Consider the following 18,495-nt stretch of genomic DNA (forward strand, 5'->3'; position numbering starts at 1 on the left):
TTCTGACCCTAAGGCTCAGAGCCTCAGTAGCACACCATGTTTTTAGAAAACATTTAGAAAAAGACTCCACTGTGGTGGAGGAATTGGAAAAACTTCTTTGAATAGACATCTTAGAAACAGGCATTCCTTTGGGGGAGACTAATTGGAAACAGGCTCAGCTTACCTTCCAATCAACCAATGAAAAAAGGGTACCCATCCTGGGTGGACCAATTAAAAGATGGTGCTCCTCTGGGCAGACCAATGAGAAAAAGGATGTACAGGCATATCACTGTGTCAGGGATCCTCTGGGTGCATAGAGCTGAAGAAGGGTTTCCTTGCAGATCCATGGCCCCTCTCTGAGAGTGTTGTTGTGCACATCTGTAAGAAGCGTCCCTGACTGAGTCAGTGCCCTAGAAATGGGAGACTTGAAGCCTGGGTCTTGTCCTCAGAGAGTTTCTAGTCTACCTGGGCAGACCAGTATGAAGGTTTCTAGTCAAGGACAGAACAGACAGTGAGCCCGGCATGGTGACATGAGCCTGTAGTCCCAGGCAGGAGGATCACTTGAGTCCAGGAGGCTAGCTTGGGCAATATAACAAGACCCTGATTCTCTAAAAGAAAACCAAAACAAACAAAAAACAGGCTGTGACATGGCTGCTGGTTCAAGCAAAGTCCTGCAGTGGACCTTGGGAAGGGAGATTCTGAAGGGGAGTGAGATAGGGTTGCCAGATTTAGCAAATAAAAATACAGGACCTGCAGTTAAACTTGAATTTCAGATTAATAATGAATAATTTTTAAAAATATAAGTGGGTGCTATTCAATATTCAGAATATACTAAAAATTATTCTTCATTAATCTAAAATTCAAGGTTAACTGGGTATCCTCTGTTTTATCTGGCAACCTGAGAGAGAGAGAGAGAGAGAGAGAAACGAAAGAGAGAGCGTGTGTATATGAAGGTTGCAGGTAGGAGATGACATATGGTAGCTTTTCCCAACAAGTGGATTTTGATAGGTCAAATAGCCCTGCTTTGGAGCAGGGAGCCCCAAGGAGCCTTAGTTGGTAAGGACGCTGTGGGCCAAGCTGGAGTCAGACCTGGGTCTGCCAATTCTTTCTCCAGGCAGAATCTCTCCATCTCTTCTTCCCTTATATCCTAGAGGTTCTCCATTTCAGCTGCACTGGGAAGAGAGGGGAGGAGGGGAAGCTGAGGTCCTCTGGAGGGCTGAACATTGGGAGGAGACAGGCTTGGCCATGCAGAAAGCTGATCCTGTCTTTCTCTGCATCCCGGGTTAGCCCTGGTCCCTGGACCCTCCAAACTAGTACCACCACTGAGTTTGTTGACTTCCTCTGCTTTCCTTTGGTGTCCTCGGTTTGATTATTTTATCCCATCTTCACCTCTCCTCAGTCCACCTCTGCTTGTGGTCACCTTGAGATGCCATCCAGAGGTGGAAAGATCTGCAAGAATTTATGCAGAACAGAGATTCCTCCATCTACACACTCAACCTGGGCTTCAGCCATGCCTTTGCACAGGATGTCTCCATGTCCCAGGAAGCCAGCCTGGGTAGCAGAAGGCTCGGGTCCCCTTCCACCTCTGAAGATTACTCATAAATCCCAGAGCACCAAATTCTATGATCTTCTTCAAAGTCCAGGGGCCTGTGAAGTCCCACAACTGACTTGCTGTTTTCACTTTCAAGGATACATCCTAAGCCAAACCACTTTGGATGATGTGGGGAAGGAGGGCAGCTTGCTTTGTGCACACTGGGGGGATGGGAGGGGAGTCCAAGGAGGAAAGGAAGATGAGAAAGGCAAGGTGGTTTATTGGAAAGAGGCTCAGTTCGTAGGGAGGGCATCCAGAGAGTGATTGGAGAATGGATTTGCAGCAGGGATTCTCAAAGTCTGACCTAAGATTTCCCACGTCCAAAACAATACTGTGGTGACAAGTCCCTGTGTTAATCCAGTACCATTATTTTATCCTCTGGTGGAAGTGGATGTGGGGATGGGAATGAGTAGTTGGGACAAATGAAAATGATTAATACTTGAGAAGTTGACATGAGCCAAGTATGTGCTATGTGCTTTACATAAATCATGTCACTGAATCTCTGCAACTGCCTTATGAGAAAGCTACTAGTATAAGCATCCTTATTTGAAAGATGAGAAAACTGAGACATAGATTATATCAGTTGTCCAAGGTCATAATTCTAGTAATGGAGCCAGCAATTTAAACCTGGCTGATATAACTCCTTGAACATTACACAATCTTACCTCAAGTCAAATTTATAAAATGTGAGTGAGTCTTGGGTTACCTGCACTGAATCACCTAGGGGCACTTGTTAAAAACTCAGATTCCTGAGCCCTACCCCAGACCTACTGAATCACTAAATTCTAAATACCAGTGTCCAAGAGGAAGCTAGCTCCAGCTTTTCTAAGGTTCTAGTTCTCTCCTTCCTTCCCTCCCCAGCTTGGCTGAGTAGGTTCCTGACCCAGTTGGCCAGTAGCCCTCTCCACACCTCCTCTTCAAAGAGAGCTGCTTCTCCTCCGCTCTCCCTGTGCAATGGGGCTTGGCTCAGATCCACAGTGCCTCCAGCCCTCCCAGAGTGGACAGGACTCTGAGGAGCTCATGCCAGGGCCTGGGCATGCTGCCTGCTCAGAGCAGTCTCTGGCGGCCGCCACTCCCTGGCCATTCCTCCTGCTCTGGCAGAAGGTAGCAGCAGGACCCCTGGAATCAGGCAGGATGTGTGAACCTGGACAAGGCTACTCTGGGCCTCAGTTTCTCTCTTCATAATATGAAGAACAATCAGCTTTGTCTCTGCCTCTTCCTCCTTCTCAGGAAGTGTACGGAACACAAAGTAGATTTTATCAGAAAGAATTCTGGGCTCCGGAGAAAGGCACTCATAAAAAGACCAACCTCGAACAACCATAGTAACAGGAATAATATGAGGAATCATGAGAACATGACATTAGTTTGGGAGAGCTGGAGAGGAGGCTGTCTCCAGGGTTGTGAGCACTCCAGCTGCGATGATTTGGATCCGTTATTTACTGTAGCCTCTGTGTTTAGCTGTGATTGGATTCCAGAAGCCCTGACTTTCTAGTAACTGTCTCTGCTTCTGGAAGAGAAATTTCCTCTCTAGCACATGGGGATGTAGTCTTAGCAGTCTGGGTTACATAAGCATACCTAGCTATCTCCTTCCCTGTCCATATACACACATGCACATGTTCATATGGGACTGGAAAAAGCAAGAAATTTGGAGGAAGACAGACTCGGGTTTGAATTTTTTTTTTTTTATTTTTGAGACACAGGGTCTCACTATGTTGTTCAGGCTGGTCTTGAACTCCTGGCCTCAAGTGATCCTCCCGCCTTGGCCTCCCAAAGTGCTGGGATTACAGGTGTGAGCCACCATGTCCAACTGGGTTTGGATCTTGATTTTTTCACACTGTTGTGACCTTTTTTTTTTTTGCCTTTTTTTTTGTTTGTTTCTTGTTTCTAGGGATAGAGATGGGGTGTCACTGTGCTGAGGCTGGTGTCGAACCCCTGAGCTGCAGCTATCCTCCTGCCTCGACCTCCCAGAAAGCTAGGATTACAGGCGTGAGCCACCACGCCCCGCTTGTTTGTGACCTTTACAAGTCCACTAACCTCTCTGAGTTTCTGCCATTTCAAAATGGGAGGAAAACAATTCCTGCCTTTTCTATTATCCCATGTGTTATGGGGAGCAAACTAAGAAACTGTTAAATCCTGCAAAGTGCTGGATATTGGGTACACAGACCCAAGCATGCACTCATGTATTCTGTGCACAGGTTCACACTTGATCACACTCACATCTAAACGACATACACGAGCCTGTCCCAGGGCAATGACATGAGCATCTCCTCTCTGGACAATGCTCTCTGTCTCTGAGCAGCCCCATCTCCCCTAACTCTCATCATGGTTTAGCAGGTCATTAGCCTCTTCTGGTTTGTTTTTTACTCACACCAGGACCCAGGGGACTTGCAAGGAGCACAATAAAAGCCTGGCCAATCTGGCGCTGTGCCTCACTTCCTTTCCACATAAAGGCTGTCTAACCGCTAGGCATCTGGCCTGAGAGGCTGGGCCAGGACCTGCTCAGCATCTGCTGCTTTGCTTAAAAGACCTGCTAACAGGAAAGTGTCTGGTTCCTTTCCACCCCAAACAGGAAGCGCCTGCCACTGTCGGGAGACGGGGTAGCCCGGTCATTTACAAGGATCCTCCCCTTGTGGCACTGGAACCTCAGTGTGGTCATGCTGGGAGGCCTGCTGTCTAGGAAGGCCAGAGGAGCAGAACTTGAGGGACACCTCCACTGGGGTGGGGGTGGGCTGGTGACAATGGCTTCACCCCGCCTGTGGCACTTGGCACAAAGCAGCTGTCATTCTTTCAACAAACATTCACCGCACGTTTATTTTGTGCCCCGTGGGAATCACAGCAAAGTCCTAGATAAGCCCTTTGAGCTTGAGGGGTTCACAGACAAGACAGCAAGACAAGTCATGCTCCTATTTTTTAAAAAAAATTATTTACTCATTCATTGAATACAATTTTTTTCTTTTTAAAAAAATGCCTACTCCTTCAGGCACTGTGCTAGGCACTGGAGGTTCAGAAAGGAATTATGCCACCCAACTAGAGATCAAATAGGCAAGGTTTGAGAGCCTTGAATCATGTGCTACAACTGTGGGTTCCACAAGATTTCAAAAGGGGCAAAAATCATTGTGGCAGATCTGGTTTTACTCTGGTCCATCCAAGTAATAACCTTTCCCTGATTCCTCTCTTGCCCCCTACAGTTTATTCTTTAAGTAGCAGCCCAAGGAATCCTGGTAAAACAGGTCAGATCAGGTTGGGACTCTCTGCTCAAATGGCTCCCTCTAAAGGCTTCCCTCTCACTCTAAGTAAGTTCACAGTCTTTTCAACGTCCTTATGAGGCCCTGCCCCAGTGGCAGAAGGGTGGGGAAAGGCAAACGGGATGGAGGCAACTCAGAAATTATCAACAGCAAGACCACTCTACAAGCCGCAGGTGGAGGGACAAAGGCAGGTTACTGGAGCTGAGAAGCCAAGGTCACCAATGGAAGCTGGAGCTCTGAGACACCCCCTGAGGCAGACAGGGAGGAGGAGTGGTAACCTTCACTCCTCTCTTCTCCCATCTAATTTCCCACTAGGTCACCCATTGGCCAATTCTAGCTGGAAGCTACTGCCTGAGGGAGTTTTTGAAACGGAAACAAGGCAATCCTGCTCCTCCTGTAAGGACGTGAGGAATGGATCAGGGGCAAATAGGCCCAGTACCAAGACCTTCCCAGATAAGATCTGTTAAGCTGATGTGTAAAATGTACCTGCCGTCTTCCCTAAACATGCATAGTTTGATGTAGAGGGAGGAGGATCTTGCATCAGGAAGAATGACTGGGTGACAATTAAAGCTTGCTGCAGATAATCATTCCCAGGGGAATCATTTCCAAGCAAAAGTCCGGAAGAGAGGAGGGCACAGGAGTCAATCTGTGAGTCAGTGTGCGGTAGAGAAGGCCCGTTGGAAAGAAGCCCCAGAGCCATGCAGACCAAGCAGAAGTTCTCTCTTGCAAGATTTGGAGGCCAGGGATACTGCGAAAAGACAGTGAGCTTGGTCCAAAGGCCTGTGTGAACCTGCTAAAGAATTTCACCTTCCTGAGCCTCAGCATCCTCATCTACAAAATGTGAATAACAGCAATACCTATTTCACAAGTCTGTCTAGAAGACTGAAAGAGATAATGGATATCAAAAACCGATGTCAGTCCTTTGATTAAATTCCTCCGAAGTTCCCCACTGTCTTTAATTTAATGTCCAAACTCCTCCAAAAGGCACACAAGGCTCTTCGGGATGTGGCTTCTGCCTATTTCTTTCATGCCACTTATCACAATTTCCCATCCCTGCAACTCCACAGACCAGCCAGACTGAATCACTTGCAATTCTCAGAACTTTTGTTTTCTCCCGGTCTTTGCAAATACAGCCCTTCCTGCTTGGGGCATGATGTTCCTGGTATAACCTTGCTGGCTAACTTCTGTTCTTTCTTCAAAACTCACTTTAGGAGGCACTTCCTACAGGAAGCCTTCCTTGATACCCTCCAACCTTCATGTGGGCAGCCTGCCCTTCTTTTGTGTTTTCGGAACACCATCTGCATCCTCCAATCCTAGCACATTCAGCAACTGATTGAAATCACAGGTTGGTACTGTCTCGTTATGAGACTGGAGTTCCTGGAGGGCAGGGGTCATCCTTCCTATTTCTCTACCTCCAGGGCCTTCCAGGGCCTGACACATGGTACATCTCCAGGTGTGGCAGTTGAGTGAAGAGTAAATGAATAAAATGGTGGTCAAACTTGACGATCAATGATGAGCAACACTTTCTGTATTTCATTCTTGAAAAAAATTCTAAAAAAAGATTTAAAAAGACTCACCCTCTAGGTTCCTCTAGAGATCATCTAAGAGCGCTTTCTCCCCCTGTAACCTAATTCTCTCCTGCTATTGCACATGCCCATCTCCTCCTCTGGGTTGCTTTCCTCTCTCTCTTTACATATATGCTAAACAGTTAAATGGCTCTTAGTCATACAATAATTTTTATTCCTTTAGCCTTGAAGCCTTGCTTGTTTGAACCTGTCTAAAGGGTTCTGTGACCCTCTCTATCTAGAGCTTAGGGCACAATTACAACTGGTACAATGAGGAGAGATGACCTCATGCCTTTTTTCTGACCTGAAGGCATTAATTCTGGACTTACCTCTCCACCCCCATTACAACCTGCTCCTCCTCTTGTTCCCTATCACAGTGAATGAGGCCACCACTGGACCACTTGTCTAAGCAGGAAACCCAGAATTCACCCCAGACTCCTCTCTCTCTCTCTGCTAGTCCCTCCCACCCAAATTGACCGTCAGCTCTTGTCCAGTCTACCCCTAAGGATCTCTGGAATCTCTTCACTTACCTCCATCTCCACAGCTACTACTTAAGTCCAGGGCACTATGATCTTTCACCAGCATTATTGCATTGGCCACCTAATTGGTCTTCCCTGCTTTTTTTTTTTTTAAGAGATGGGGTCTCACTCTGTTGCCCAGGCTGTAGTGCAGTAATGCAATCATAGCTCACTGTAGCCTTGAACTCCTAGTCTCAAGCGATCCTCCCGCCTCAGCCTCCTGAGTAGCTGAGACTACCTGCTTTTAAGCACCACTCATCTCCCTGCACTCTTCACTCCGCAGCCAGAAAATACAAATCTGAACTTACTGTTCTCCTTTCAAATCCTCTGATGAGTGGTTCCCATGGCCCTCAAGATAAAGCATAATCTCTAATGCACTTTTACAAGCCTCCAGCTATTGGACCCCCTACTTTTCAGCATCATCTCCTACCACTCTCCCACAAGGATCAATATCCATACACACTGAATTACTTGTTCTACAACTGGTCTGGAAAGCACTTTTGCCCATTTTTTCACGTGGTCAACTTTTCATCACCTAGGGTTTAGCTCAAATGTCATGCTCTCCCGGAAAATGTCCTTGCTGGCTCTCTGAGCTGTCCCAGCCCTTTTTCCTACCATAGAACCTAGGCCTCTCTGGGCTGTACAGCATGACGGTTAAATCAACAGGCAATGGCGTCAGGCTACCAGGCTTCAAATCCCACCTTGGCAGTTAACTCACTGTACGACCTAAGACAAACGAATTCTATCTTCTCATCTGCAACGTGGGGGAAAAGATTTCATCAGTCGGTTGTGAGAATCAAATGAGATGATGTAAGGTGCCTAACAATCAAGAATTTGCGGTTACTATAGAGCTGAAAAGTAAAGCTCAAGGCCCCCGCCCCGCCACATTCTTAGGGTCAGGGTCGTGTGTGATTTCATCTTAATGCACACTTTTGTTCCAGTATCTCCTTGTCTTCCACTCAGCAAGGCGGTTATAACAAACCTGGAGGCGGTCAGGGACCAGAGCTGGTCACGACTTCGCGTCCCTGAGCTTTTCGACTCCGAACGCCCCCAGGTGGCTCAAACTCCCTGCAGCGAAAGCAGAGCAGACTAGGACATACCATTCGAAATTTTAGGGAAAGAAAGACCTTTGAAAACCAAATAGTCTGTGTTTATAAAGTCCCTTCTCTTTCGCTTCCTAATGTCGAATTCTCTCAGACCCAATAAAGGGAGAAATAGGATTTTAAGTAGGACGGAGCGAGTGGCGTCAGCTTCCTCCCCCATCACAGCAGTGGCATTGGTACTTTCTCTTCTCAATTCCCTCTCAATAATGGTACCGTTCGCGGAGGGGAGAAAAACGAACCAGCGCAGAATCACCCCTCCTGCCTTGGCGCTGTGGTACCGCCCGCTGTCCGCTGATTGGCTGCCGAGGCCCCGCAGTCGGCCTCAGCTCGCCGCGCCGCCCTCAACACAGCTCCGGCCGCCGCGCCGCCTGGCTGTCGTATTCCTTGTTCTCGGCGGGCTCTGGGGGCTCCGCGCCGCGGCCGTTAGTCATGTCGGGTAGGTGACTCCTTCAGCGAGCAGCGGCAGCGGCGAAAAGGGCCTGGCAGGGTTGGGCCGTCTTCCCGCCCACCGGAGGGCCCCGAGGGAGAGTCTCCGGCCCTGAGGGAGGCTTGGGTGGGGGGGCGGCCGCGGCCGCCGCCATGTTGGACTGGAGGCACGCACGCTCCCAACGCTCTCTGGCTGCAAATCACGGCGGGAGCGCTTCGGGCCTCCTGTCTTCTGGCCCTGTCCTTGGAAGCTGAGGAGACTTGCCGCTCCCAGGGGAGGGTGTGTGTGAGTCGGGGGGCGGAGGCCGTCTACGCCATCATAGGGGCGGGGGGAGCCGAGATCAGAGCATCAGCCTGAGAGAATCGGTGCTCCTGGTTCTCCGCTCCGCCTCAGATCTTTCAGCGAGGCCTCGGGCCAGTCGTCTCGTCGCCTCGTCCCTCACTTTCCCCATCTGTGAAGTGGAGCTGGGCCTTCCTGACTCACCCATTCATCAGGTGGGGGCCTTGGCGCTCTGGGAGCCCTTTCGAAGGACGTTGCCTTTGACGAAATCGTACTTACTGTCGTTCCCTCAGCAGTAACCACGCGGATTCGAGTCGGGGGTGTTTGCGTATAATTCAGCTTCCTCTTCACGCTCCTGCCACTCGTCTCCCCCCTCCAGGTGTTTATCTTCTGAAAGAGCTTGGAAGTGAGCCTTGTGTGTTATTGATAATCTCCTGTAGGTATATGCGGCATTTCCCGTGAAACATGCAGACCAGAAGCGAAGGCAGCCTTTCTTCTACGAAGCGGTTAAATTGGCAGAGGCCAATTCTGCCCGTTGTGTGGAAGAGAAAAAGAGGCATTGGCCTCTTCAGGACAGTCCGTTTGGACCCTGCTAAAGCAGAATAAAAAGTCAGGAACATGGATGTTCTCTAGATTTAGCAGATCTAGCTGATCACGCAAGGTGCTCTATTGTCCGGCTACATCACAGGCCGAAAAGACCCAGGTATCTGTTTGCTAGAAACCACCAGGAGAGTTAGGTATCACTTTTCTGCTGGAAAAACATTTCCTGAAGCCATATGGTTAGAGTGAAACGTATGCCTTCTGACAGTCTTACATTTTTATTAAGGGCAAACCTGTTAGTAATTAAAATACAAAACCAAAAAACCCATTAACCAGTCTTGCAGAAGGATAGAAATGTGTCACCAGAAGGAAGCAGCAATCAGAGAAGATGACAGATTAGCAAGAAAGATTGGACATGAGAATGATACTTTCTTTAGATTAACGTTGCTATTAAGGAGGCAGGGTATTGATTTTTGTTTTTAGGGGGGGCCGTCTCCTTGATGTAAGAGGCTATAATCAGTTTCTGCTTAATCCTTGCTTAAATAGGGAATAATTTCTCATTCCAAAGTAGACATTGGTACATCTTTTACTAGGTGCATTATTTGGGATGAAGTTTGGTAAAACTCCACAGAAGTCCATAGATGTATACCCTCAGGAATGTTTGTAATCTCATGGCTTGAAAACAATTAAAATTCTATCCTCATGGAGAAATGTACCAAGTTTCAATGGATACAGTACTCATTAAAAACTTTTGTCTTAATTTTTAACATAATTGGTATAAAGCAAGGATTTCTTTTTATAGGACTGGGTAGTTTTTGGGTGGGGAACCTGTGGCCCTGGGGCCACATGTGTTCTTCTCAATCCTTGAGTGTGGCCTTTTGACTGAATCCAAATTTTACAGAACAAATCCTTTTAATAAAGGGATTTGCTCTGTGAAGAATCTTTAAATTACCAAGACACCCGATATTTGTCACTTTGTAGTTTGAGTTTTTTTTAATATCAAAATTGGCTTTCGTGTGTGAAAAGGACTACTTAATAGATGTTTGTTTCTAAATTAACAAAGCTAGACTCTTAAGTTCTTAGTCTTGGTGTACTATTTATAAATTTTGTAATATGTGTATAAAAATAATACTTTTGACTTTGTATGAAAACAGTGCTTTTGACTTGTTCTTTGAATGTTTAAGTTAATAAACTTAACAGATTAAACTCCCCCCAACCAACTAATGCCATTAATAAGTTTAGTTAGGTCCTTTAAACATTCCTTCTCCACTTGTAAATTTAATCTATCAAATTGACTCAGTCACTCTGAATGCCTGATGGGCAGACTTAGAAACCTAGTAAGTATAAGCACTTAAGTTATCGATCAATAAATAAAAATTGTAGATATTATAAGTCAGTCTGACATTCAAATACTGTTTACAAATGTGAATTGACACCTTTCAAATTAAAATCACAAGTATAATATCAGTTATACATATAAAAATTACAAAATCAAGATAGTTCTCATTATGGCAGTATGGCAGACCAAGGGTTATTTGAAAATCCTCTGTCTACAAATACCAAAAAAAATGTAAAAACTTAAAGAACAAACCCCCACTGCCAAAACTGAAGCAGAAACCAGCATGGTAGGCATAGTGGTAACCTAGGGGCTACCTGGAAAGGAGGGTGTAGCCTCATTTAGAGACTTGGGTTTTATTGCCCTTGTAACGAAGGATAAGAGATGAAACCTGGAGATCATTAGAGTCAGGTAAGGAGAACTGAAACTCTTATATAAAAATCCTGGACTAACACATAGATTTAAAGGACTGTATCTTCAGTGAAGGAATGACGTGGAACAAAAACCTTTCTACCAGGATAAGAGATAACAAGGAAGCCTGGACACTGAAAAAAAAAAATGTCTTTTCCTGAGAAATTGTAACCTGGGACCTGTGCTTCACACAGTTTGGGTATTCATTTAGACTCAAGGAAACCTTATGAGAAATTAACATAAAAATTGTTTTGGGCCTAGTAATACCCTTGGAATTTTGGTAAAAACAAATGAAAAAGCTTTTCTGGAGGAAATTTACAGTTTAGATCACAAGGAGTCTCAAAAAAAGCCTAGCAAAAGATGAGTTCATAGTAAAAAAAAAAAAATTGCAGAACTTTAGGAAATAAGAGTTAATGACAAATAGGATTAGAGTCCCTAAAAGATAGCCTGAAAAAGCATTATAGGTTTAAAATTACTAAAAACCTAAAAGGAGTCAATCCTAAGATCAAAATGTTATGAAAAAAAGCCACATAGATTTGAAAAAGAACCAAGTATAACTTCTAGAATTGGAAAAAGTGGATAAGTTTAATAGCAGACCTAGCCAAAGAAATATAGATATGGTAGATTTAATAGGTAGATGTAGATGGTAGATGTGATCTTACAGAATTCAGTTCAGAAGGATAAAGAGATGAAAATGAAAGACTGTGAAACATGGGAAATAGACTGGTGCAGTGGCTCACACCTGTAATCCTTGCACTCTGGGAGGCCAGGACAGGAGGATTGCTTTAGGCCAGGAGTTTGAGACCATTCTGAGCAAGAGTGAGACTGCATCTCTATAAAAAACAGAAAAATTAGGCAGGTGTGGTGTTGCACACATGTAGTCCCAGCTACTCGGGAGGCTGAAGCATGAGGATCGCATGAGCCCAGAAATTGAAGGCTACAGTAAGCTATGACGCCACTGCACTCTAGCCCAGGCAACACCCTGTATCAAAAAAAAAAAAAAAGAAACATGGAAAATGGATTAAGAATTCCTTTCATACATCTAATAAGGATTTGAGAAGGAGAAAGTGGGGGAGAATCAATAGTTAAGAAGAGAGTTGAGGCTGGGTGTGGTGGCTCACATCTTTAATCCTAGCACTTTGGGAGGCCCAGGCGGGAGGATCACTTGCGGCTAGGAGTTTGAGACTACCCTGGGCAAAATAGCGAGACTTTGACTCTACAAAAAAAAAAAAAATAAAAAGATAGTTGAGAATTTTCCAAAACAAATAAACATTTTGAATCAAAAAGCACTGGTTTTAAACCTGAGACATAAATAATTTCATACCTAGACACACTGATGTGAAACACCAATATCAAACAAAACCTACCAGAGAAAATAGCAATGGTAAGATTGATAACATTTCTTAGAAGTTTTAAGAAGCTGGAGAAAAATGATCCTGAGGATTTAGAGGGAGAATAACCATTGACCTTGAATTTTCTGCCCAAATAAACTATCATGTAGATATGTATTTGAAAAAGACTGGGAATACCATTGTGAGTGCTGAAAGAACCAATAAAGGAGATTAAATCTAGAAAGGAGGAGTGGGCTGTAAAAAATGTAGAGGAAGGAAACATAGTAAATAAAAAGCAAATATTAACTATAGAACATTGAAGATTAAAATAATTAGAGATTTAAAAAGTGAGCAAAATAATAGGTGAAGGCTGTGATTGGTATTAGAATATTAAGGTTCTTCTAGTATTCACTGGAGGTTGAAGGTAATTTTGAACTTTGTCAGGATTGCATGTTAAAAATTGATAAAAATTATGCATGGTGACTTATTAATAGAACTTGAACACAACTTCTAAAGCAGTAGGAGGAAAAAAGGGAGTAAAGAAAATCTTAACAGCAGGAAAGGAGTTAAAAGGAAAAAAAAAACCATAGTAAGTAGAAAGTTCCAATATAAAAGGGTGGAAATAAATAAGAACCTAATAGTAAAAGTAGTAAAACATCAGTTAAAAGACAAAGATTTTCACATTGGAAAAAAGCGATCTAGCATGGTGTTCGGAAAGAATATACTGAAAACATAAGAAATATTGAAAGTAAGATGGAAAAAAATTAGCCCAGCAACCAAACCGAAAGGTGATGGTTTAGTTATATTACCAGTGAAAGTTTGGACATTTTTAGTGCTAGTGTTCATGTAATGTTAAAAGAAAATTCACCAGGAAGATAATGTCTGTACTTCTATGCGCCTGACAATATAATCGCAAAATATAGAAAACAAAAAATGGCAATTACTAGAAATTGACAACTCTGTAATCAAGTGGGAAGTTTTAGAAAACATACCTCTAATTGATAGATCAGGCAAACAGTATGAATATGACCAAACATTAGTAAGAATAGACCAAACATTAATAAAATATGAATGATACAACTAACGAGTGTAATAATGTTATAGACGTATAGAATTCACTCAAAATTTAGAAAATATGTAATTCTTTTCTAGCACACAAGGGACGTGCTAAAGGAGAAAGACAAAACAGCAAATCCTAACAAATACCAAGAATGATACAGAAAATACGTTTTTTTGGCTGTGATGTAATATTCGAAAAAGCAAGAATCAAAACCCTATATACTTGGAAATTTAAAAGCACTTCAAAATAATTCTTGGGTCCAGACACAAGGCTCAAGTGTCAAGTAATCATTGAACAGTTTGAAATGCCTTAAATAACTGTAAACTAATTTTCTCTGAAGAATATAAGACATCTGCACTTTACCACTCAAGTATTTATCTAAGGGCCGGATTTACTGGTCGATATGCTTATTTCTGTATCTTCTTGGAGTAAGCCAGCCAGCTAAAGAAATCAGATTTCCAATTTCAGAGGGCTAAAGTTTAGCCCTCTGAAGTTTAGCCCAGTTTAAACTGGGTTAAGGTTTAAGGACCTTAATACTTAGTAGATTTGAGATAGGGTCACATGACCTAGGTGCTGTATACTTCTATAGTTTTGCTTGAGCCTAAAGGAAATATGCTGGGATCTTATACTCTGTCACTGGGAGAGCCCACATTCGTGCTTTGGGATATAGTTCAACCTAAAGCTTGATATGTCCCCATGTGTCTTGCTCATGTGCTTTTTTCTCCTTGTAACCCTTTTCAATCTCTGATTTGAGAGAATCTAATTTCCTTTGACATTTCAGAAATACATATAATCTCTTTATGGTCGAATTAGATTGTGTATTCTTTTCCTATTTCTCTTACTTGGTTGTTAGCTACAACACTAGCCATTTTGTTATCATGGGCCTGGCAGTGATGTATTGCTTTTTCATCTTCATTTTAGATAGCCTATGTCCTTCTCCACATTTATACAACAAGTAGTTTGTGTCAAGATTTCACTTAACATTCTTACAAATAAGAATTTTAAAAAATCGTATTCAGTCTGATAGCAGAATAGTGTCAGATTTGATGTCACCCACGTATACAACCAATGGCAATATTTTCATATCGTAGCTTTATATAAATTGAAGGAAAAAAACATTTGATTTTTGGTTGGTTTTAGAACTGTTTGATAATGATTTTGTTTTGGGTGAGGTGGGGCCTAATGGTCAGCAGTTTGAGACAGAGCCATATTTTGCAGTTGCAAAGTGTTTCATATAAAATTGCTTTTATTGATCACAAACTTAGGTCATTCATTTGATTCTGAGTAGAAGCCTGAAGGATAGATAGAGCCTGTTCAACAATTATTTATGTGATTGACATTTGAAAGTATTGAGAAAAGCTCATAGTTTCAATTCTTTTTCTTTTCTTTTTTTTTGACATGTGTTACTCACTTCATGCCTGCCTTGGTGTTTTTAATTGCTAAAATGGAAGGATATTGCTGACTTGCTATACCAGTTGGCTGAGTCCCTGAAAGCTTGGTAAAGTCAGACTTTTAAACAACTGACTGAACTTTTAGCAAGTATTTGGAAGTCCTTTTTTTGGTGCTGACAGCCACAGCAGTCCAATACAGAGGGATGCTGTGTGTGTTGGGGTGGTGAGGCTATATAAGTAAATGTCATCCTGGGGATGTCAAGAGTGCATGTCTTTCCCCTTTTTGGACCTGATTAGTTTTAACAGATGTCTTTTTGTATATAAAGATAGTATAGCTTGAGCTTTTGAATGTTCAAAGGATGAATTTTCACTGACTCTTTCACATTTGTTCACTTGGTTCTTATGACTATCAGCACACATTTGTAGAATAGTTGCTTTCAAATATGTAGTTGTTGTAAAAAGGAAGTACTATTTGTACAGATTTCTCCTTGCACAGTATTTAACTTCTAGCTTTCTTTCTGCAATTAATTTTTGACATCTTCTTACCACATTTCATCTATATGAGCTAAAATCAGCCTTTGAATGAAGCATAATTTTAAATAAGATTTAAAATTCTTTTTATGTGTTCTAGATTCTGGAAGTTACGGTCAGTCTGGGGGTGAGCAGCAAAGGTAAAGTATACGTACATTTTAATATGGAAGGGTAGAACTGAGGAAAACAAGCTTCTCTTTTGAGACTTGGTATTTGGATGTCTTAAGATAATTAGATATTGTCCCAGGACGAATTGGCCTATGTATATAGGTACTCTAAAACATTTATTCCTTTTCCTTTTTCTTGTGTTTTTTATTTTATTTTTTAAGAGACAGGGTTTCCCTCTGTAGCCTAGCTGCTGGAGTGCAGTGGCATGATCATTATCCCACTGCAGCCTCGAATTTACTCCTGGGCTCAAGCTATCCTCCCAACTCAGCCTCCCCAGTAGCTGGGATTATAAGCATGTGCCACCACCACACCTGGCTGAGTTTTAAATTTTTTGTAGAGATGAGGTCTCACTATGTTGCCCAGGCTGGTCTTGAACCCCTGGTCTCAAGCGATCCTCCTGCCTCAGCATCCCAAAGTGCTGGGATTATAGGCCTGAGCCACTGCACCCAGCTTTTTTTTTTTTAAATTTTTAGAGATGGGATCTTGCTGTATTGCCCAGGCTGGAATACAGTGGCTATTCACAGGCATGATTATAGTGCACTACAGCTTTGAACTCCTGGGCTCAAGTGATTCTTCTGACACAGCCTCCCAAGTAACTGTGACTATAGGTGCATGCTGCTGTCTTGGGCTTCTTCGTTTTCTTAAACATCTGTTTGTATCAGTAAATATTGATGCCTACTAGAGATTAAAACAGATCTCCTAGATATTGTAAAGTTTATGTTTTCTTTAAGAAATTTCATAGAAGAAACAAATATTAAGGGGATTTAAGCAATTGAACTCTTTAACAGTTTCTTAGAAAAAGCATTTCATTTTTTGATGGTATAATACAAAGCAGATTTTTTAAAAGCATCATAATAGAAATGTTTGGCATTTTTTAGAGTCCTTACCATTCTCACAATAAAAAGAAAGGTCTGTTTTTATGTGAATTTGTATATGCAGTAGGAAGTGCAGCCTTCAACTTAGACCATAAAAGTTTTGGAGCACAGTGTGAGATATTCAGAGTGGCTTCTCAAGTATCTTCTGTCATCAAATTTTAAGCTTCCTGAAAACAAAACTGATTTGATTCTTTTATTCTCATAAGATAATGCTTACCTCCTAATAGACATCTAGCAAATATTTATTCAATGAAATGTATTTTCAGAAGTTAAGGAATTCTGTCTGTACTTGATGGCTGTAAAATAATAAAAAGGTTTTTTTGCAAATATTTTGTTTTCCTTTGGATGTAGAAAGTCATAGTATATATTCAGAAAGTTTGCTTCTGAATTATTAGAGCTTATATACTATAAAATTAAAGAAAATTTAAATCCTAGGAAGGTACATTAATTCATTGTCAGTCAACAAATATTTATTGAGCTACATGTCAGGCTTTGCTGCGACACTGTGGATATGGTAAAATTTCATTCTATGATAATACTCTGGAGATAGACATGCCTTTAACTTGGAGGCATTTAAACTAGATTTTTAGTGCCACCCTGTGCCTTTTCTAGGAAGTTAAAGACATTTAACTAAGGCAAATGATAGGAAGAAATTACTCTGTCAAAATGTAGCTAAATTGATTAAAGTGCTAACTTAAGAGGTCTTCAGATATTTATTGCAGGTCTTGTCATGTTGTTTTTGTTCCCCCACCCCCATGCATAATTCTCTCAGAATTTTCTAGCTCCAGTGAAGTTTTGCTGATTTGTGGGAGATTGTCAAAGCAAAACTTTGAATGTGTGTTTGACATTCAGTAGGTCTGGGAGTGACTTCATTTGTCTTTAATAGTCTTTGGTCATCACCTTTCAATTTATACTCTTAAGAGATAGGCAGATTGACAGTTTCTCAGAAAAGAAGCTTATATTTGAATTGAAAGTTGAAAATCAAAGCAGGGTTCTTCATTTAAGCTTTTAAATTTTAGCACATTTCTTTCACATATTACATTTTTCTTTTACAGTTATTCTTCCTATGGAAATCAAAGCAACCCAGGATATGGACAAGCACCACAAGTAGGTTGAAATATAAATTGTGTTCTTTATAAGTAGTTATTTTTATCTTAAGTAGGTGATGAAACTTGAATATTTACCTAAATTTCAGAGCTATTCTGGTTATGGGCAAACAACTGATTCCTCATATGGACAGAACTACGGCAGTTACTCCGGTTATGGACAAAGCCAGCCAGGTTGGACTAGTTTGTTAAATTTGCTGTTTTAGAGATTGAAAAATCAGAGCTTTCACTAAATGGTATACCCATCCAATCTTTAGGTTATTCACAGTCCTACGGTGGTTACGAGAATCAAAAGCAGAGCTCATTTGGCCAGCAATCATACAATAACCAGGGACAACAAAACATGGAATCATCAGGAGGGTAAGGAAACAGTAAAGTACTGAGATGGTTATGGGCAGTGGAAATAACACTGAATATTATTAAACAGATTTCACTAACACATTCTTAGCTTTAAACTTTTTTTTCTTTTTTCAAGAAAAGTTTTAATGGAGTGTGGATTTCGCAATTTTGTATTATGGAGAATGTGGAAATAGCATTATCATTTGATTCTTCATTTGTCTTTTGTAAAATCATTGTTTAGCTGTAAATTAATATACATGATTTAAATGTTAGGAAAATTTGGACCTCTGCTTTATACCTGAGATTAAATAAAAACCTGACTATAGATTGAGACTTTTCAATATTTACCTTTTTATTTCCATTTTATTTTTGAGCCATTTAAATGTGTTACCTTTACAGGGACAAAAATATTAATTTAAAAAAGTACCAAAACTTACCCACATATTATCAGATATCCTAAACATTGTTTTGTTAATATAGGTAGGTGAATGTTTACCAACAAGTTTACAAGATTTTTTTGAGATAGGGTCTTATTTTGTCTCCCAGACTGGAGTGCAGTGGTGCGATAATAGCTCACTGCAGCCTCGAACCCCTAGGCTGAAGCAATCCTCCTGCCTTAGCGTCATGAGTAGCCAGGATTATAGGCATGGGCCACCACATCTGGCTAATTTTTTTTTTTTTTTATTTTTAAATTTTTTTC

At 41.8% G+C, this 18,495-nt stretch overlaps 1 protein-coding gene across 1 annotated transcript in view; it reads left to right on the forward strand.

The window, feature by feature from the left end:
* Nucleotides 1–8,321: 8,321 nt before the first annotated feature.
* The window catches only part of TAF15 (TAF15 RNA polymerase II, TATA box binding protein (TBP)-associated factor, 68kDa), a 30,973-nt gene continuing 20,799 nt past the window's right edge, over nt 8,322–18,495 (forward strand). Inside the window, exons 1-5 of the mRNA XM_012648679.1 lie at nt 8,322–8,437; nt 15,408–15,447; nt 17,406–17,457; nt 17,546–17,630; nt 17,714–17,816. Coding sequence (XP_012504133.1) covers nt 8,431–8,437; nt 15,408–15,447; nt 17,406–17,457; nt 17,546–17,630; nt 17,714–17,816 — 287 coding nt within the window. The 5' untranslated portion in view covers nt 8,322–8,430. The remainder of the gene's footprint in view (nt 8,438–15,407; nt 15,448–17,405; nt 17,458–17,545; nt 17,631–17,713; nt 17,817–18,495) is intronic.

The sequence above is a fragment of the Propithecus coquereli genome, unplaced genomic scaffold (genome assembly GCF_000956105.1).
Source record: "Propithecus coquereli isolate 6110/MARCELLA unplaced genomic scaffold, Pcoq_1.0 Scaffold291, whole genome shotgun sequence".
In the NCBI taxonomy this organism is placed as follows: Eukaryota; Metazoa; Chordata; class Mammalia; order Primates; family Indriidae; genus Propithecus; species Propithecus coquereli.